Raw genomic sequence first — 21,360 nt, 5'->3', positions numbered from 1 at the left:
GTGGCGCGGGGCCAGGGCAGGCAGGGAGCTTGCCTTAGCCCTGCTGCACCACGGGGCTGGCAATCCTGCTGGCCAGATTGAAAGCCCTGACAGGCTGGATCTGGCCCATGGGCTGTAGTTTGCCCTCCCCTGGATTAGGGGGTTCTGAAGTGTAAGCGGTGTTGGGACCTCATGTTGCATGTGAAGACAATTTTACTTTAGTTCAGTAGAAATAGGAACAACGCTTTCTTTTGACTGCCCAGCTTTTCCTGTTCCACCTTTTTTTAGTTGGGCTGTACTTCTGAAAACAAAACAAAAAAATCAATCCAGGTGCATGTCCCTGTAGAATGTTCTGCTCAATCTCATCGACTCTCAGTGATGACCTCTAGGGAGTTTATCACATTCTCCTTGTAAGCAGCTGTGTTTTGCCCACTGCTGTAGGCAGTGCGTATGTCTTTTGATTGGTTAGGGAGGGAGAGCTGTAGTTTCATCTGCTGTGCTGTAGATGGTATAGCTTGACACACACAACTAATTACCAGAAACAAGGGCTGAGAGGATTACAGTGCTAATCTAGGTATCTCTCCTTCCTCACCATCCCCCCTACATGTACGCAAGTCTTTGGATACTGTGTAGAATGGAAATCAATACCATGGGTGTATGGATTGTGTCCGAGAGAGGCAGTAGCAGGCAGATGCTTTTACTAACACTGTTTCTGATGCCTCCTGCTTACTTTGAGGTACTTCAAATGCCAGAGCCCTCTGAATAGAGCACTCTGCCAGAGTGTCTCCTCTGAACCTCTCTGCCATTATAAGGCAGCTGCACGATCCCTCATGGCTCTTATTTTAGAGTGGTGAGGGCTGATGAAGTCCAATAAGGCAAACTGTAAAGCTAGCTTCAGAGCAGAGGTAAGCATGGGTTTCTGCACAGAATGACCCCAGGAATAATGTCCTACCAATTATTCTCATACTACTGCAGACTTCTCTGGTATCAGTAATGTCACAGAGTATTGCATTGTGGGACATCTGTGGTGGTCACAGAAGGGCGAGCAATTTTCAGGGGCTAAGAACTAAATGTTAAATCTTTGTGCCAGTTGCATTACGCTGTGGTTAATAAGGTGACTCAGCCCATGCCTGTGCTCTCTAAATTGGTGTTAGCATTACAGTTCATCTTGAACAGCTTGGTTGTGTCTTGCTAGCACAGCCTGAGAGATCAGGGAGGAGGAGGTTAGTGAATCTGAGATGGGATTGCTCTGGGGCTGCAGGGTGTAGTGGGCCAGATGGGAACTGAACTCGCGTTAATTCCCCTTAGAATCCAGAGCAGTATTCGTCAGGCAGAGAGTGGTTTCCAAGAGTAGGGAAGCAGGGTTATGTTTTGGCTAAATAGTCCTTGCTTGGCACTTGGCAAATTCAGACCCATCCGTACTATACGGAATATGCAGCCATGGACCTGGGACAGTGTCCTAGAGTACATACCACTTTTACACTGTGTTTGTCGAAGGTCTTGAAAATTAGTAAAAACATTAAGTAATTATGTTGAAAAAGACACGAGGTGATGGTGGTTGTTAGTTTATTTTTATTAAAATAGCACCCATAGACCCCCCTCCCCCCCCACTGAGATCAGGTCCCCAGTGTGCTAGGCACTGCATGCACACAGTAAGGAGAGGTTCCCTGCCCTGGACAGTTTATAATCTGTGTTGAGGCAAAATGTGGGAGGAAAAATGGCAGAGAGGTGATGTGAGTTGCCCACAGTCACCCACAGGAAATATGGGTTCGATGCCTGGTTCTGCCTCTGACCTGCCTCCAGGTCCAGTGTCTTGTCCACCAACACACGCTGCTTCTAGAGTTGCATTATCCTCATTTTACAGAGGGGGAAGCTGAGGTTTACTGATTTGCCTAAATCCGCAAAATGTTGGAGAATTCCCAGTTTCCCTCTGGTGTGCAGCTCACGTGGTCACACCTCCTTTTGTAGATGACTTATCTTTTGTGGAGTCCCGAGAGAAAATGTGGAAGAATGACCACTCTGGTGGCCATTGCTCCATCAGTACGGAGCTACTGCATCAGCACAGGGTGAGGGGGCGCTGCTGCAGATGGGGTTAGTAGCAAAATACATGGTATTCTTCCCTTCTGAGATTAATATCCAAGAGATGCCATGGTCTTGTGCTTAAGCACAGGAAGTAGAGCCGGGAGCTCATATGTAATCCCAGTTCTGCCACTGACTTGTTGTGAGACCTTAAACTAGTCTCTTAACCTCTCCGTGCCTCGATTTCCCAGCTGTGAAATAGGATTAATGTTTTATCCCATAGAGGGCTAATATTTACACTTTTGTGGTGTGTTTAGAAGCTTTATGAATGGACAGTTTGTTTCCAGGATTTATTGGGAAGAGATGGATATTTTTGTCCAACTGCAAGAGAAGCTAAAGCATTTCTCTCAGCAGCACTCCTTATCTTTACAGTAGGGCAGAGAGCCTTTACCAGACTCTCTTGCCTAGACACAATTCTTGCTGAAATCTTGACGCCACCTCATGGCGGCTCCTATTATAACACTTGCTCTCAAACTTTTCCATAATGTGGACCGTTACCTTTGAAAGAGTGTGCCTCAGGGACCATCTCCCTTCCTCTCTGTGATTTATATACCGCCTGGTGTCACCTGTGGGTGTGGAAAATATTAGGGAGCCCTGTATTTTTAGCTGTCTTGCTTTTTTTCAATAAAAAAAATTGACACTGTCTACTCTAGCAATTCCAAGTATGTTTTGGCTCCAGAGTGGCAGTAGGAGATCTCAATCCGTTTGATTAATCTCTCTGTCCCTGCTCCTTTGTACGTGCTTCTTTGCTGCCTAGCCTCTCTTGCCTGGGCCTTGTCCTCCCCCTTGTGCACAGGATTTTCTGCTGCCTTTCTTTCCTGGGCATACTGCCCAGCCACCTGGTCTTTTGTTCTCCCTGTTCCCCTGAACATGCTGCCCAGCTGCCTTGTCGCTGTGTCCCACCTTCATTCCCTCACCACTGTTTCTCACTGCAGCATTCTTGTTGGAATCAGGTCCATGGGTGTTCTGACCCATTCCTGCTGGATTCAAATGGCCACTCTTTAGCAAACAGCTCTGTTGGCCAGATTTGTAAGGCATGTCTTCAATGCAAAGTTAACCCAGGCTTTTCCTCTGCTATTGTCCCAGCTCCCATCCTGTCCACACACACAGACTTCTGACCTGAGCTGGTGGTGCTTTAAACCCAGATTAGCCATCTTGTTTGGGGTATAGGCCAAAGCCCCAGTGAGATTTTCGCTTGGGCTAGTAACCTGCCCACTTGGCTATGAAGACACAGGCTAAAGCATTGATAGTCCTCCACAAGTCCCCACTATGTGCCCAGAAGGACAGGCAGGTTCTCCCATAATTCACTCGGAAAGGATCATAGAGCTGTTCATCTTAACTGTAGCCCAAGGAACCATGGAATCTGCCCCCAGAAGTCCTAGCCACACCCTCAGGTGAACACAGCTCTAGTGAGGACACAGTAACTCAGATATAGCTTGATAGTGTGGCTGCTCACATCTAGGGTAGGCTAATCTGTGGGCTGGTCACTCAAGCTAACTCTGCAGCAACAACATGCCCTCGTCCATTCTGCTGGACAAGTACAACTACCTCTGACTTCTTCGGATGCTAACCAGCATATTCTATCAAACCTGGGCACGGAAATGGGCTCGAAATAAGTTTCTTTTTGAAATGTGCCCTTCTGAGTGTGACGTCATGCTCACAGTGACTGTCAAAAGTGACATTGTAGAAGAGTTTCCTATTCATTATTCTCTCTGTTACTTGCAAGTCTAATTTGCTTTTTTAAAATGAGTTAAGTGATCACTTTTGCCATGTACACTCTCATCATTAATAAATATTCTGAACTCCAAAGCAATCTGGGGATCCAGACAGTGTCAGAGGCAGAATAAACTCCAGCCCACTCTGTTGGGCTAACAGATATTCCAGTGAATAACATCCATAATATGTCGTTAGTGGCTCTCCGAGACTTGGCATAGAACTATAGAAAGGTGGGGCTATAAGGGACCTCAGGACGTCATCTAGTCCATTCTTCCATGCTGAGGCAGGACCCAAATATACCTAGACCATCCCTGACAGGTGTTTGTCTAACCATTTGCCATAAATGACTGAAACAAAATTATATCATCCTCGGAACACCAAAAACCCCATTTCCCCATGCATTTGACTTCTCTCAAAGGCCCACCTCTGCAGGAGCCTGCATAAATTTTGTAAAGGATGGTGATGCTTACACTTAATTATATGACACTTAAGTGTGCATTTGTGAGCATAAGTGGTACACTATGTGTGAAAATCTGTAACTGCATGCAATAGTGGCTTAATAAACAGAGGACATGCATGGTTCTAGAAGTGCCCTGTATTATCCTTTCCCCACTGATGTTGAATGCAACAGGAGCTTCAAGTGTGGTTACTAATATAAAAGCTATAGTTTAGCATCCATCTTTTTTACACGCTTCCTGTTTGTTTTCAGTGTGAGTTCTGCTGTAGTGTATGGGGAGAGCATGACCCAAACTTTATAGACCCAGCCCATGTACCCTAACTGAGTGTAATCTGGCTCACTTCGCGGAATGAGTGACGCCTGTATGTTAGGATTTGCAGTGGCTTTCACTAAGCCATGGTCCACATGGTCTACAAACTTACGTCCATATAACTACGTCGCTCAGGAATGAGGAAAATCCCCACCTCTGAGCGACGCAGTTATACTGACCTAATCCCCCGTGTAGACAGCACTATGTGAATGGGAGGGTTTCTCTCATGGACATAGCTACTGCTTTGCAGGCACGTGGGAGGTACGCTGACAGCATCGTAAGTGTAGGCAAGCCCTCATAGGCAGGGAGTGGAATAGCAGTGTATTTAGCTGGTCAGGATTGAGGTACATTGGTAAAGTTGTGTGGGGACTCAAGAATGTCATAATGGGAGGTATGTAGAGCTCTCAAAGCTCAGTGATGGATGTGTTATAAATATGGAGATACATAGGTAAAGGAAGGACTCAGGAAAGCAATAACATGAGGTATTGCAGTGGTCACGTTATTGGAGAAGTGTCTTGTGCTTTTTTTCTCCAAACCATTTCCACTCCTTGATCTATATCCCACTGAGGCCAGTGTAGCAAAGATATCCTCCTTTGAGGCAGCACAGCAGGAAAGAGACTTGAGCAAGATGACAATCAGATTTAATTTATTTAATAATATAAAACCGTTACAAGAGAGCCCCAGGACTGCAGGGCAGAGAGGAAGAACTGAGCTGCTCTGGAAATTTATTCAGATGGGTTTTAAATGGTAATTTAAATCTCATCAGGAAAGAGTGGTGAATAAGTTAGTTGCCGCCTGTCATGGCCATTGCTGAGCTTAAAAGCAAAGGCAAGGGGAAACGAACTCTTTCACTCTGACACCTGGGTAGGACGGGGCTTGAAAAATGTGTCTAACACCAACTACCTAGTGGAGTAGGTTCCAAAGTCTCTACCTAGTGGTCAACGTGTGAGAAAATAATGGAAGGGTGGGGAGAAAAAGGGAAGAGGGTCAGCATTGCTGCTGAAATCCAGGGGCAATGACCTGGTAAGAAAGGGATTTCTACCATGGTACTGTCCCTGCTTGTGGGGACTCCATTTCATAACAGTCTCTAGCTAGTAAATAGTTGATGACACTGAAAGCACCTCCCCTCTCCCTGCTGGACAGGAGATGTTCTCTGTCCCTCACTTCCTCCACCTCCTTGCTAATCCCTCCCCTTTCTCATTATTTGAGTCCTCACCCATGAATAACTCCAGTGTCTGACTCGTTGCAACTCACAGTATCGGCTGTGGAACTGGCCAGAGACATGTTAATTTAACTCTGCTGGTACTTATCAAAACTGTGAGCAGCAGCAGAGTCACTGGCTCTGCCAATCTGTCGGCTCCAGAAGATAACTGTTACCACTCTACCTTTTGTTCATCTTTGGTCCTTTGCTTTGCAGACAGTCTAGAAACCTTTCCCTTTTTAAAACAACTTGAAATAGTCTGTTTCTAAAAAATGAATTCAAAAATAGATGTAACTACTCATACGGTACCCCTGCGTTGCTCTACGTGTTTTTGTGCTTTTGGTCCTGGCATTAGTGCCCCTTCAAATCCAGTGGTCATCTCCCTCCCCAACCCATCCTTCGGCATAAAAGGAAGGGAGGACCTGGGGAGTTGTGGGAGAAATTCTATGGTTAGGTAGCCAGAAGATGTGGATTCTGTGCAAACAGATTTTTCTCTCTCACGTGTTGGACTCTTTGCCTGTTTTGTTAATTATCTTTCCCTCTCCCTGGATCTCCGTGTGCTTCCCTTTCGTAGCTAATCTTTGTTGTAGAAATCGACAGTAGGGAAATTACTCATATTTCTTAATGGGATACATGGCATTTATTTCCTGTCCATTTGCTAAATCAACTTGACATGTGTCTAATAGCCTTTTGCCAATTCCCTGATGTCTGTCTGTCCAAGAAGGACACAGGCAATTGACTATTGTGTGTTTGCACTGCTGCCCTCAGAGGAGCCAGCTTCCTCTAAGTTTGCTGAGGGAGTTAAAATGTGGATAGACATAAACAAGGGAGAGAAGAATTGTCTCCTGACTTTTTTTAAGAGGGAAAATTAAAAGATCTTAAATATGTTGTCTTGGCCAAACAATGACCTACGGCAGCAAAGGCCCTAGCAATGATGTACAAGTATTTTGAAGGATGGGAATGCCAAGGAGAGCGTGGGAGTAATTATTAAGGGTGGTCCAGAGGTTTATGAAAAGGATTGAATGCATGGAATTAAGAGGACCACATAGGCTGTATCTGATAAGTGTCCTTGTCAGTAAGTAGGATCTATTAAGCTACACAGCAGTAACCCAAGGGAAGTGATAGAAGGCCCTGTATGGTAGCTTGGGGGCATTTAGCAATAGACTAAACGAAGCACCAGAAAATATGCTGTTGGTAACAATCTGCATGGGCTGAGGGATTTGGGGAGGACTCGATGTGGCCTAATAGCGCTTTCCATCTGTAATGTCTGAGTCACTGGAACTGTAAATAGAAACCACCTTCCTAGTGCTCCTTTAAAGAATCCAGCCTTTAGTCGCTCCCTTGGCTCAGAGGTTTCTTAATGCCGCTACCTGTAAAGATTTGTTTTCTCATCTCCTCCCTGTCTTCATTCTCTTTATTGCAGTTATTCCAGACTCTTTGAGGGTGACCTCAGTTCCACAGACACTAAACAAAGTGGAGCGCGACTCTCTGGAGCTGAAATGCGAGGTGTCTAAGAGTACACCCCAACACAGTCACCTCTCCATCTCCTGGTACCGCCAGAAGGTGGGCGAGCCTCCAGTGGAGGTGATCTCCCTGAGCCGCGACTTTGTCCTGCGGGCGGGCAGCACCTATGCGCAGAGGCAGGCCACTGGCGATGTCCGCCTAGACAAGGTGGGAGAGACCACCTCCAAACTCACCGTCTACAACCTCCAGCCATCAGACCAGGGCGAGTTCTACTGCGAGGCAGCTGAGTGGATCCAGGACCCTGACAAGTCCTGGTACGCCATGACCCGCAAGCGCTCCGAGGGCACCATCGTCAACATCCAAGCCACTGGTCGGTATCTGCAGGGTTTTTTCTCTTGGACAGGTATCAGGAGGAGCAGTGGGTGGTGCAATAAGGGAGAGAGTGGGGAATGTGTGAGAGTTCCACTTACAAGAGACTTCTCAGGTACTGAGCAGGCCAATGGGTGACTAGCTCAGCCTGCCTAGCCTCGCTGCCTGTGTGTGCTGCTATCAATGAAGTTTGGTTTGGCTACAGAATAGTCTCCTTAGGAAAGTCATGAAAGCCCTCTTGCCAGAGTCATTCTTAACACTAGACAGGAGAAAGCCATGAATGTTGTGTGCCTTGGCTACCACAAAATCCAGCTCTCTCCCCGTGCTTTGTCGCAATGTTTATAATCATCTGAGGTGATCTCATTAACAGTTTCCTGGGTGGAACCTCAGGTGGCCAGTGGCAGGACGTTCTCAAGACAGTCACCAGAACAGCTTTATTGCTGGTAGGAGGGACAGATGTCACTAGATGTGCTGTAATAGTGATCCATTTCCTTTTGCCCATTACCAGCTTCTGGCAAACAGAGGCCTCCAAAAATAGGCTTCCTATCACTCAACATTTCCTACTGCAAGGGGCTAATCTCTTTGGCCTCTGTCCTTGGAGTTTCCAGAGACCTCCCCCTCCCCAGGAGTGCATTCCTCTCCCTAGAGAGGCTTTGGATCTGCACCAATGTTCTATAATTGAGAAATCCTGAAGAAGGGAATATCCTAGGGTTGCCAGGTATCCGGTTTTTGACAGGAACGCCGGTTTGAAAAGGCACCCTGGTGGCTCTGGTTAAAAATTAAGTCCAGTAGGCAGCGCAGCAAGGCTAAGGCAGGCTCCCTGCCTGCCCTGGCCCTGTGCAGCTCCCGAAAGCAGCAGCATGTCCCCCCTCCAGTTCCTAGGCAAAGAGGCAGCCAGGGGCTCTGCATGCTGGACCCGCCCCAAGCGCCAGCTCTGCACCTCCCATTGGCCAGGAATTGCACCACTGGAATTGCACCTCTGGATGGGGCAGCGCACAGAGACACCTGGCCACGCCTTTGCGTAGGAGCCGGAGTAGGGACATGCTGCTGCTTCCGGGAGCTGCCTGAGGTAAGCGTTGCCTGGAGCCTGCACCCCCTCCTGTGACCCAACCCCTTGGCCCCTGCCCTGATCCCCCTCCCACCCTCTGAACCCCTCTATCCCAGTTTCTGAAAGACAGAACTAGTACTCATTTCAAAGGGGTATCTGTACAGTTTTATATAAGAGGTCGGGGTTATTGAGAGAGTATGTTTTGGAGTCCTTCTTCTGACTATAACAGCACTTCTAATATAAAAAGGCTGAAAAGAAATGAGCTATTCCTTCTCTCCCCTGCTCCTGGTTTGACTGTGATTGCAGCTTTTTGCAAACCTAGCAGCTGGCTGCTTCTCCTCCTGAGGGTGAGATGAACTGTGTTCTCCCAGGCAGCAATTGCATGCTTAAGTCCTGTGTTGACTGTATGTTAATGGCAGAGGTAACAGGGAGAGACGCAGGGGCATGAACATAGGGTACATGTGGGACGCGGGGTGGCTGAGAAGTGGGTTAAAATGAAGCATGGAAGTGTCCTGCTGCCCAGTCTGCCTCTTGGGTGAGGGTCCCCTCCACATGTGCAGTGCTACAGTGACACTGCTGCGCGTTGGTGTGTCTCTCTCCAGATAAGGAGTTCAGTGTCCGGTTGGAGACAGAGAAGCGGACATACACGGTGGGTGAGCCTGTGGCGTTCCGGTGTATCTTGGAGGCGCAGAACATCCCAGAACGCTACTTCTCCATCTCGTGGGCCTTCAACAGCTCCCTGATTGCCAGCCTGGGGCCCAACGCCGTGCCCGTCCTCAACAGTGACTTTGCCCAGCGTGAGGCCCTGGGGCAGCTCAAGGTAGCCAAGGAGAGCGACAATGTCTTTGTTCTAAAGATCTACCGCCTCCGCCTGGAGGACAGCGGCAAATACAACTGCAGGGTGACGGAGCGGGAGAAGACGGTGACGGGGGACTTCATTGACAAGGAGAGCAAGCGGCCGAAGAACACGCCCATCACGGTCTTGCCCCTCAGTAAGTAGAGACTGGCATGCTTCTGCATGGTGCTGTGTCTGTGTGTGCCCTCCCATGCAAAGCAGAGACTGCCTGAGAAACTTAGCTGTTGTCACTTGGGGTGGGACCCCAACCGGAGAAGTTCATGCACAGTGAAGGCTTGTTGGTGAGGCTTAGAAACCCAGCCAGAAAGATCTTTAAAGGCCAGGGAGGGAGGTATCCACTACTCGGGTTCTTAGGCTGGAAAAATTGGCCCTTGCCTTGGTGTTTGCCCCAGGTTGTACTTCTTACTTCGATAGCAGAGAAGGGAGTTTGGGATTTTTGCTGGAGCAGGGAATGGGGACCCTGTCTTTATTCTCCCACTCTTCCCACCTCCCAGTAGGAAGCTGGGAACTTTAAGGTGTTACCCCACCTTAAAAGGCTGAATTGGGAGTGCTGCTGGTCCTAAACCAGCTCCCAGTTCATCCAGGAAGCAGCCCAGCCACTGGAAATGTGTTCATGCCTGCTGCTCAGTTGCCCCTGCTTTGGTGCTCTTGCAGGAGATCCCATCAGCTCCTCAGATCAGAGGGGATGTGCCATGGGTCAAGGAGCAGAAATAACTGCATCCTTCCCAAGCCACCGTTCGCTCTTTAGCACAAAGATCCAACTCGGTCACTGGATGCCTCACTCAGCCACCCTAGTGAAAACATTCTTGTCTGACCCTGTTTGAATGTCTTGTGTGTGTCGGAGGGGGTGTGATAAATACAGAAAAGACAGGGCAAGAAGAGCTAGTCCTCTGATTCATTCATTTCCTTTGTCTTGCTCTTTCTCTCCAACTCAAATAACTTTGATGTGACAAGCCACGCAAGTATCTTCAAAGTTAACCCAACGATATATATTGAGCAAACAAAGGAGTAGCTGAGAAAAGCTTTTGTGTAATTTTTACCTCCCATTTATTAATCTTGTAGTGAGATGCAGCTTGTTCTGAAGCCATTTATCCTGAAGTAAGGGTCAATTATAGTCCTTTACTCTCTCAGCATGGACTCTTGTTCATTTGGGATTGAAAATTACACTAGTCAGAAGTCCTGGATTGGATTGATGCCTAAAAAGTAGCACTTCTAGACTAGAACCGTAACAGATTTCATGTGTGAGATTTCATAACCACCAGTCCTAGAAACAAACTAACGGGACTTAATGTTTTATTCAAAGGTGCTAAGCATCTGCAACTCCCACAAAAAGCAGTGGGAGTTACCAGCACTCAGCACCTGTGAAAATCAAGCCATAAGTCTTTATATCTCTGGAAACTTCAGGATCCCACTTTTCCGATGACATAAAACATTGATAGCAAGCTCTAGTAGTTTGTGAGAGAACAGCTGCGAAAACTGCATAGGAATTGGAAATAGCAAGATGATAATCAGAATTCTGTGATAGTTGTAAATCAAATGGGTTTGGAAGCCTTTTGGCAGAACCAGGAGTTACAGTACCAGTAATAACACCCATGTTTTCAGCACATTCCTCTTCTACAGTCTTGTCCTGGACCTGTGGTCAGAAGATGTTGTGACTCTTCACAGGCAGTAATGGGACAGATTTTCAAAATTTGGCCCTCCCTGTTCTTAGGCACACAAGTTCCCCAGTAGCGAGTCACTGGCCATGTGCACGCTTTGGATATTTGTACACACGAGTTAGCCATGCGCAGAATCAGTGTGTGTGTCGTTTCATACACCTAAGTTTGGAAGAACTGCTTCCAAAGTCTCTATCTTTCTTGCATACTGGCAAATGGATGAGTATAATCATCTCCTCCATGTGACACGTTTCTCTTCTGTCTCTTTAGAGACCAGCATCTCCGTGGAGATGGCCAACAATGCCAGCAATATCCTAGAGGGGGAGAGCCTGCGCTTTGGCTGCAGTGTGCGCTCGGGATTTGGGCCCCAAAGCCATCTCTCCGTCACCTGGCAACTTGTGGACAAGCAGAACAGGCGCAGTGATGTTGTGCGGCTGGATCGGGATGGCACGCTGCAGCCGGGTCCCTCTTACTCAGAACGTAGCAGCTATGGGGGCATCCAGATGGAGCAGGTGCGGCCTGGCTCCTTCACCCTGGAGATCTTCAACAGTGTCAAGGCAGATGAGGGCCACTATGAGTGCCGTGTGACTGAGTGGACACGGACGCAAGATGGGGAGTGGCAGATGATTGGGGAGCGGCACGCTAGCACGCCCGTATCCATCACTGCTCTGGGTGAGTACCAGAGGCACTGTGGTGACTGTGCAGTGCTTTCCAGCACCTCACCCTCCTGGGGTTTTGATTACAGCAAGTCAGGAGGCGGTCTCAGGCATTGCTGGCTTGCACTGTGTGGCTACAGAGCTAAGCGTTAGAGGGAGGGGCATGCTTCTGGTGATGGAAACTTGTTTCTGAGTGGGAGTCAGTGTGCCTTTGCTGGAGGAGTGCAGCACGTCATATTACCGGGGAACTCCCGTGTGTGGCATTAGAGGCACAGAGTAGGAAGTAGGATGGTTAATGGCAATTGGCACTTCTGTAGCGCCTTGTGAATGTTAAGCCTCCCGGCTTCTTTGTGGACTAGGTAAATATTCTCTCCACTCTCCAGATGAGGAAGGTAAAGTGCAGGGAGGCTATGGGCCTGACTCTCAGAAATTCTGAGCACCTACAACTCCATCAGATGTTGGCAGTAGCTGCTCTCTGCACATCTGAAAATCAGGCCCTCAGCGACTGGCCCAAGACCACACAGATGAGTCTACTGGCCAAGTGGGAATAGAATCCAGGAGTCCTGATTGCTGGTGCCCTGTTCTCACAACTAATCCCTTTGAGTGTTGAATACAGTAAAAACCACATGGTTTAAAGGAGGGCATTTTGGGAACTGCATGGATTTAGACTCTCACTGGTCTTGTCTAGATCTTGCTATATTAAGTGCTGGACCAGTGCCAAAAATGCCCTGCAGGTCTGAAGAACCAGTGACTGTTCTTGAAAGCTTATAACATGCAAAATGCCAGGACTATAAACAATTGCTGTATGTTGTGATTGGAAAGTTGGGATGGATTCGCAGCTTTCCAGTGCTATACAGTATTAACGAAGACCTTTAAAATCATATCACATTCTGATTAGTATCTTGCTTTTCCCTCCTCCCCTTCAGTTCTGACCTGTTCTTAAGAGTTATTCTGTCTAGAGCTAGAAAGCATTGCTTTCGAATTTATACAAGCTGGCAAGATTCATGGGTAATAAAGAATTAAGGCCAGTTTCTCAGCTGGTGTAAATCAGCATAGCTGAGAATCAGCTGCAGATCTTAATTTGTACTTTGTGTAGTCTGGTGAAGCTGGCAGCTAATTTCATGCCGGAATTGAAGAGTAGGGGAATGGAGTGGGGTGTGCATGGGGAAGTTAGTAAGACGGTAATTGGAGTCACCTGGTTCTAAAATGGGAGTGTCACATTCAGTAATTCATTCTACTTGTTGAAAGTTAGCTGTGTAAAACTTCCCAGTAGTTCCAGAAAACGAAATTAAAAGTTAATAAATTGACCTTCCACTGCAGTTCCCTCTTCCAGAGAAATCTCAGATTGACAGGTCATAACTAGTTCCTGTTTATATAACCAAGAGGTGCTACTATAGCCCAATAAAATTTGAAGGAGAAAATGTCTGACATCCTTTTGCTAAGTCTGATTTTTTTCCCCCCTCTTAATATTTGTATAGTGCTTTGTGATACTCGATGGGCCCGTGCTAAAGAAGGTAGTGTTTTTTATTACTACAGCCAGAGGAGACCAAAAGCCTCTGAATATGTGAGGGTCCTGCCACCCTTTGCAGAGTGCTAGGGACCTTGGCCCCTGCAAGCAGTTGGGGAATAGCTGTCCTCTGATGTGTACACAGACAGAATTGTGTTAAGGGTGCTCCTAGAGCTGGAATAGTAAGAAATGCTGCCTATCGGAGCTAAGGGGCACAGGGAAGGCTGTGAGGAATCCCAGAGCTTGAAATAGCACGTGTGCTGCAGGCCAGGATTGAGGTGTTCTTGGTAGATCAATGTGGAGGAGAGGGGGAAAGCTTTCTACAGAGCCCTGGGCTCATTCACTGGATCAGGAACTGATGAGGAGAGAAAACATGGCATTGAAGGAAGCCTCACTTCCCCTCCCTCTTTTGTATTTAGTCAGGGCAATTGGTCGCTCTAAAAGAAAGCTGTTTGCTGGATGTAACGAGCACATGAGAGTTGAGAGCCTGAGAATGCAGATCTGATTCCTGCATGGCAGTCGAGAAGTCCTTTCGTAATGCTCCTTTGCCCAGACTAAGGGTATGTCTGCACTACAGCGGCTACAGCTGCCACGACAGCGGTGCAGCTTTGCTGCTGTAGTGTAGATACTTCCTTCATCAACTGAAGGGGTTTTCTGCCACCTCTCCGAAAGTTAATAGCTGAGCCAACGGCAGAATTCTTCTGTCAGCGTAGCTGCATCTACTCTGGGGGTTAGGCCAATCTAACTATGGCTCTCACAACATTTTTCACAGCCCTGAGTGACCAAGCTTGGTCTATTTAATTTTTAAATGTAGACCAGGCCTACCTATACAAGACCAAATGACCTTGTTAAAATTAAACCAGCCTTCTACACCTTCAGTCTCTAGCACTAGTGTCTGACGTGCTGGCTATGCTCTGGACTGGGCCTGATATGTACTTCCCTGTGTAGGATGGCTGCCACACATCATGTGGTAATGAGATGCAGAGATCTTGCAATGCGGGCAGCTCACTGGGCCTCTTCCTTTTCTCCTGGATAATCATTAAACACATTTCTAAAAGCTTTAATCCCAAAGACTGACCTGTTTTTGCAGTAATTACATGGCCCGGAACCCTGCCATGGTGACATCTTTTGATTATTAGGATTCCTGAGCCCTCTTGCTATAAGTGTGCAGAGATCTTAGTGGCTGCTCTGTGGCAAGTCTGGCACGTGGAATGTAATCTGCTCACTGCAATTAATGTCCCAACTGCCTACTATTGTTAATTAATATCTGTTTAACCCTAAGGTCAGAAGGTACCATCTCATGAGTAGTCTTGAGTGCAAAGACTATTCCCTCCTTTTGCCACCTGGCCAGTGTTCCATAGGTTTGTAATCTGTCTTGATATTGCATTCAAGGCAGTGAAGAATTCTCTTTGTCAGTAATTTACAGCACTTGGTAGGCTGATAATCTATTCTGACATATCAAATATTTCTGCTTCTGTTGGATCCATGTATGGGACTGCATCCTCAGAACTACATTGAGGGCTTCATAAAATTTGTAAATTCTGAATTTACGATAGTTAATTAAGAATATATTGTCCTCACACCTTAATGTGTTAGTTTTAAAACACCCTGAAGCAAAACAAAAATTCTGAAAAATGTAATCCAGAAAATATGTGTTATATAGGGTGTGGGTGGGTATATAAATTATATATAGTCCAAATGTTATACCAATAAAATAAAAACCAGCAGGATCTTATTAAAGGGGAAAAGGCAAAATGCCACATTTATTGTGAATACAGAAAGAATCATAGTAAGCAGTTAGTTATAGCTTCAACATTCCATTCAATTTCATATTTGTTCACACACACACGTTCTGCAAGGTTGTTATCATAGTTACCAGCCTTAGAGTTGCTCATGCCAAGCCACTGGCCAAATGGCCTGGACATGAGGAGGGAGCAGGGCCTTGTCAGATGCTCATCTGATGCTCTTGGACGTTGGTTTGCAGAATCAGACCCCAAAGTTCTCACTTTCTCAAGTCCATTTTTATAGGAATTTCTTCCTATGCCAGTCTATGGGAATTGCTTCATCATGCTGTTGCTGAATCAATCAGCAGATAGCACATTCCTGACGGCTCCGTGCTGCCAGATGTTATCTTGTTCTTCGATTCTCCCATTCTTGAGGCTGTTGGGTGGATTCCAGTCTGCCCTCCGGGGGTCCTCTGGTTATTTCCACTTGACGCCTTCTTCAGCCGATGGACGCTGGATTCTTAGGCTGGCACCTCCCTGATCATTCAGTTATTATCCACACCAAGCATCCATCCACAGACATCCTCTATCTCTATTTTAATCACAATTGTTAACAAAGCGAGATGAATACAACAAAAGGGCGGGGAGTCTCTGGGAGCTGTTTCTGTTGTTACAGAGTATTGCTTTGAGTCTCTCTCTGTGTGAGTAGTTTCTGTTACAAAGAATTGCTTTGAGAACAGACTCTCTCTTAGAATGTACTAACACAATTAGCAGCTTGCAAGTTTCACACATAGAGGGAGAGAAACAGTACCAAAAACCAAGAGACCTCTTAATTAGTAATACCCTAGAATTTAAACTGTGGGGAATCAAACTCATTTGTGATTTTAATACAGAACTTCTTTAATATGATCCAACACAAATATAGCTATAATTGAGAGACAATGAAAGCCACTGCCTAGGTGACTGAGTCACATAAAGACTAAAACCAGAGCTAACTCAGGGGTTCTCTATCCAGGGTTTTTATATTGGTGCTCAAACTAGAGCGATGGGCACTTCTCAAGAGTATAAATGCCAACAAGCTGTCCCTTCTTTCCCCTCCCGTCACCCCTTCAGTGCCACCAGGAGGTAGGCTTGGATATGGGGGCAGGGAAAAATTATTAATACAAAAGAACGATGTTACTATTGCAGGAAAGCCTGGGCCAAGAGGTGGGTATTGAATCCAGGTCCAAATGCTATGAGATTAGTGGCCAAACTTTCATCCAGTTTCTACAGTTTAGGTCTGGCTGTTGTGTAGGTTCTCCATGATTACTAGCTTCCTCCCTATTAGCTCAGTGTTCCCTTCTTCAGTACTTTGGTAGTGTGGATCAGTGGTTGTCAACCTATTTACCATTGTGAGCTGCATATGCAGCTCTCTGTGTGTTATGTGGGCCACAGCTACACAATATATATATATACACTACCTGTGTGGCCATGAGGATGACACATGGGCCACAGCTCTGTGCTGCTTGGACTGCAAGTGGCCCACAGGTTGAAGCCCATGAGTTGAAAACCATTGGTATGGACCATATGATAGAAGAGAGGTTCTCACCGACAGTTCCACTCCCATTCAGGGCTGTAGGAGCCACCTCCCCTCCTGTTGGATAAAATACCATCCCTGTCGCACTGCAGCAGTGGCTTACGTGGAGAGTTCCTGTGGAGCAAGTACTGTATTTGAAGTGTTTTAGGTGCTTTTAAGGTAACTTAGTAATGGGAAACGAGAAGCACCAGTAGCTTTCCATGTCATGTAATTGGAGAACCACTGCTGTAACCATTTCTCATTCATGGCATTGTGGCAGGCCTCATTTGGCAGAGTTCTACAAACTCTCTTCAGTCTCACTCATTTCTCTCTCTCTCTCTGTCTCTGCAGAGGCTGGTTTTGCTGTCACAGCCATATCCAGAACCCCTGGAGTGACCTACAATGAATCATTTGACCTCCAGTGTATCATCAAGCCGCACTATCCGTCCTGGGTCCCAGTGTCTGTGACATGGCGCTTCCAGCCAGCGGGCACCACAGAATTCCATGACCTGGTCACCTTCACTCGGGACGGTGGGGTCCAGTGGGGAGACAGGTACACGGGCTTCCGGACCCGCACTGCTATTGAAAAAGCAGAGTCCAGCAACAACGTGCGCCTCAGCATCAGCCGAGCCAGTGACACTGAGGCTGGCAAGTACCAGTGTGTGGCCGAGTTGTGGCGGAAGAACTACAACAGCAGTTGGACACGACTGGCAGACAGGACCTCCAACCTACTAGAGATCCGGGTCCTGAGGCCAGGTAAGAGCCCTGACGGTCGGTGTCCTGAAGGATTAGAACTCATGAAAGTGACAGGACTAAACTCACTTTCATGACTCAAATTCTGCCCTCTTTCCTTCCCCAAAGGGCAGAGGCAAAAACCTCCTAGCTCTAAACTCCTTTAACAACGATGTGATGGTACAGCTATGGCCGCCAGCAAGGACGACTAACATTACTGTCCCTTTACATGTCAAGGAAAAAACACCTCAGACCTGCACGTTATACATACTGTCAGTGCATGTAACCGGGCCTTCCTCTCACTGCTACTCTTCCTCCCTCTGTTTGTTTATTCCCACCTGTTGCATCTCATATCTTACTCTAGCATGGTGGGGCCTTAACCCTAGATATTGCTGTACTAATCATAGTCATGCCGTCAGACTTTATGAATGTTATGCATACGCACCCACCAAGACTTGTCTGCATGCACTTCTCAGTGAATGACGTGCAGTAGCTTTTCCCGGTTACATGTTGCATCCAGAGCCAAGTTCTGCTTGAGAGCAGGGCCCAGGGTTTCAAAAGGGATGATTGCTTTGGAGTGCTTCCATTTTGGGGGGCCCAGCTTTCCCTTGTCAAAAAGCAGCGTGATTTTCAGAACGTACTGGGCCACCTGTCCTCTGAAAATCAGGCTCATTCAGCTTGGGCACCCAGAATCACTCGTCACGTCTGAAAATCGTGGCCCAAGTTCTTACTGCACTGGAAATTTCTTCCACTCATTCACCCTCTACCCTAGACTCCTGTGCTGCCAGACGCCTTGCTCTTGTGTGGGGGGGTTTCCCTCCTTCCTCCCCAACTTGAGTGTGGCTATCCCTGGATGAGTCGGCAAACACTCTTCAGTATGAGAGTCTGCTTTTGCAGTGCCTGTGCCATCATTATTTCATCTGTCCCTCTCTTTACATGCAGGTAATCCCTTCCTTTTTGTCTTGACTCCCATACTGTTATCCTGCCTTGTAATAACTGCCTTATTGTCGGGGGTGCGCCGGAGGTCAGGATGGGGACTCTCATCTTCTTAGTTCCTTTTCCTGGGAAGCAAGTTTGATTGGAGATAGTCCCTGAAGTAACACACCTCTCTGTAATGCAGCTGTGTGTGAGTGAATTCCTAGTAATGCCATCCAGGAAGAGAAATCCACCTCACAGCACACACGGGGAGATTTAAAGGCCAGCTAGAGGCCTTGCATGATGGAACTGCCACTTCCTTCCTGCGACGCTCAAGCTCTACTAGTGCATTAATAGGGCGTATGAAATGTGTGTCTATGATCTGTTGCACACCCCATCTCCTAAACGAGGCCGGAGCTTTGCTTGGCAAACCTCTGCAGCCAAGTCGTAAGTCTGGTCTAATGAGCATTGTGTAATGTTTGTGGGTTTATGGCCCATAGGGGAATAAAGGGAAGGAGGGCGTGTCCCTTCTCTCCCATTTCCTCTTGCTGAGCTCCCCGTGTCAATGTTGCATTCTCTTACACATTTAATTTCTGTGCCTCAGGCAGCCTCCAAGACACAAGCTGTCTCCTTAACCGCTGCCTGCAGCCACATTCATTTGTGTTGTGATTCCATTCACTCTTACAAGCTAAATAGGGTCAGGTCTTGCTGGTTCTTTGTCTGGATGATCTCCAGAGAAAACCCAGGTGGTGCACGAGATTCAGTAGGCAGCCCTCTTCCATCAGTCAATACTTAACCAATGTCTCACCCTGCTGCTAGTGAGACCTGCACTGCTGAGGTGCTGGCTTTCAGACGACAGAAAAGTAGAGCTATGGCTACTTATGTACAAGAGAGAGGGCATCAGCCACAGTGCCCTGGACAAATTCTAACTCAAGTAAATAATCCTGTTTACCAAAATTCAACAGGATACCATCCTCTTTTTTAACCTAATGCAGCTTTTTACAGAAGTCTTATCTATGAGTCATATACACATCTGGCTAGTACGTATTTTCAAGATCCTTCAGCCTGTGCATTAATCTTGAACTTTAGTTTTCTGAGATCAAAATATCCCAGCTCTGTCAAAGTTTGTCAAACTGAACTTAAATGTTAAAAAAAAATCCTATTTATCATTTCCTGTCCTAAACTAAATGGCTGCTGCATTCCTCCCCAAAAGTGACTGTCTGCAGTGATGGGAGTTGTGATCAAAATATAAATAAGTCTGTCAAGTGTGTTGAGGTGAGGTGCTATAGAAAGGCAAGAGATCAGCAGCGTGCACCTGAGGCGATATGGCTGAAAGCTAGGCAATGTACTGTTTGGATCTGGTTGCTGCTCAGGGCTTGGCAGACTCAGATAACTTGTGTGTGGCTGCAATGATAACCGTTTATAAGCATGTGGCAATGTCAGGCAGTTTCTGCACTTAGTGAGCCATCCACAGCCATATCTCAACCATCAGGTCATGTATGGAGGAACAGCTTTTTTACAGCAGAGCTGCTCGGCCTAGTGCAATGGGTCTCAGCCTTTCCAGACTACTGTACCCCTTTCAGGAGGCTGATTTGTCTCGTGTACCCCCAAGTTTCACCTCATTTAAAAACTACTTGCTTACAAAATCAGATATAAAAGTACAAAAGTGTCACAGCAGCTTACTGAAAAATTGCTTATTTTTTCATTTTGTCTGTATGAAACTTTAGTTTGTACTAACTTCGCTAGTACTTTTTATGTAGCCTGTTGTAAAACTAGGCAAATATCTAGATGAGTTGATGTACCCCCTGGAAGACCTCTGTGTACCCCTAAGGGTATGTGTACTCCTGGTTGAGAACCACTGGCCTAGTGGACACAAACTGGAAGTGCAAAACCAGGATGGCTCAGAATAATAATGTGACACTGAAGTTAATCTCCAGGTCATCAGTTCAGATCCAAACCAGCTAGTCCACTAGTGACTAAAAGTGATCTCGGCTCAGTTCTTAGAGGCCAAGTGTCAGCAACTCTAAACCACTCAGACAACTGGCATTAATTTACCGTTCAGCACTGTTTCAAAACACTTTCTAAACAGTTAGTATGTGAGTCGGTAGATAAAGGCTGTAAAGGTATAACGGATGCTGTTTATCAATGCGTGGAATCGCTACAAAAATGAGGGACATGAAGTGAAGAATGCTGTATCCTCCTGAGAATTCAGGAAGACAGCTCTGGAGTTCAGTCTAATGTGAGTGATTAGCAGGAGTAGGAGAGTTAGAGTATAAAGGGACTGTGAGATCTTTAATGACCAAAGGAGGTCAGGATCTCACTTTTTGTCTCATTGGGGAGATGGGGATGTATGTCTTATTCTAAAGATAATCCTGCCAACAGCTCAGTACCTTACAACCCCACATTGGGTAACTGGTTTATTGCTGATAGAGGTAAGAATGCCACCTACTAAATCCGCAGTGCTCTGAATGTTCTTGGGATGGTGCCAAACCAGCTAGTGTCCAGGCCCAGCCCAGCTTCCTTATGAGAGCTAAGAAGATACGGGAAGTTATCACTTCCCAGATGCTATACCTCTTCACTGTGGCTTTCAGCAGCCAATGTATCTAAATAATGAAAGCAGAAAGCACACATCCCTGTGGTACTCTACTATGGACCCCCTGGAGTGCCCTTGCAGACCCCAGTGTGAGAAACGCTGCTGTAGGGTGCATTGGCAGGTAGCGAGGAAACTTCAATTAACTCATCTGTGTGGCCTGCCTACTTCTATAGGCCTGTTGTGATAGACTCAGGGTATTGTGCTTCTTTCACTGAGCTGGGCTAGATCAGTGCAATTACACAGTCCAGGAAATCTTGTTCTGAGATCTAAAGCCACAAGAGGGTTGCACTCCCGTGCATGCACTCTCTCCCAGTTGGCATATGGGCAAGTCAAGTGAGCAGGTTAAGACATTAGATATCCCTCTCAGAGAAGAAGAGGTCCTGTAATGTAATGCAGTCTGAGCACTGGCCTGTCACTGCAGACCGGCATTCAAATCAGAGACAGGACGGACCCACTATGGCAATTGCTGTGTTGCCAATGATGGCAACACTCCCCTCATTTCCTCCCAGTTCTCAAGGCTCCCTTTGCTTTCCGGTGGCATGAG

General features: G+C 46.8%; 1 protein-coding gene across 1 annotated transcript in view; it reads left to right on the top strand.

The window, feature by feature from the left end:
* IGSF3 (immunoglobulin superfamily member 3) overlaps positions 1-21,360 on the top strand; it is a 110,288-nt gene that overhangs the window by 50,755 nt on the left and 38,173 nt on the right. The window contains exons 2-5 of the mRNA XM_077807286.1: positions 7,166-7,576; positions 9,226-9,615; positions 11,405-11,806; positions 16,928-17,332. Of these exons, the coding sequence (XP_077663412.1) occupies positions 7,166-7,576; positions 9,226-9,615; positions 11,405-11,806; positions 16,928-17,332 (1,608 nt within the window). The remainder of the gene's footprint in view (positions 1-7,165; positions 7,577-9,225; positions 9,616-11,404; positions 11,807-16,927; positions 17,333-21,360) is intronic.

This window comes from Eretmochelys imbricata, chromosome 1 (assembly GCF_965152235.1).
Source record: "Eretmochelys imbricata isolate rEreImb1 chromosome 1, rEreImb1.hap1, whole genome shotgun sequence".
NCBI classification, from domain to species: Eukaryota; Metazoa; Chordata; order Testudines; family Cheloniidae; genus Eretmochelys; species Eretmochelys imbricata.
This window is presented reverse-complemented; position numbering and strand designations above follow the sequence as displayed.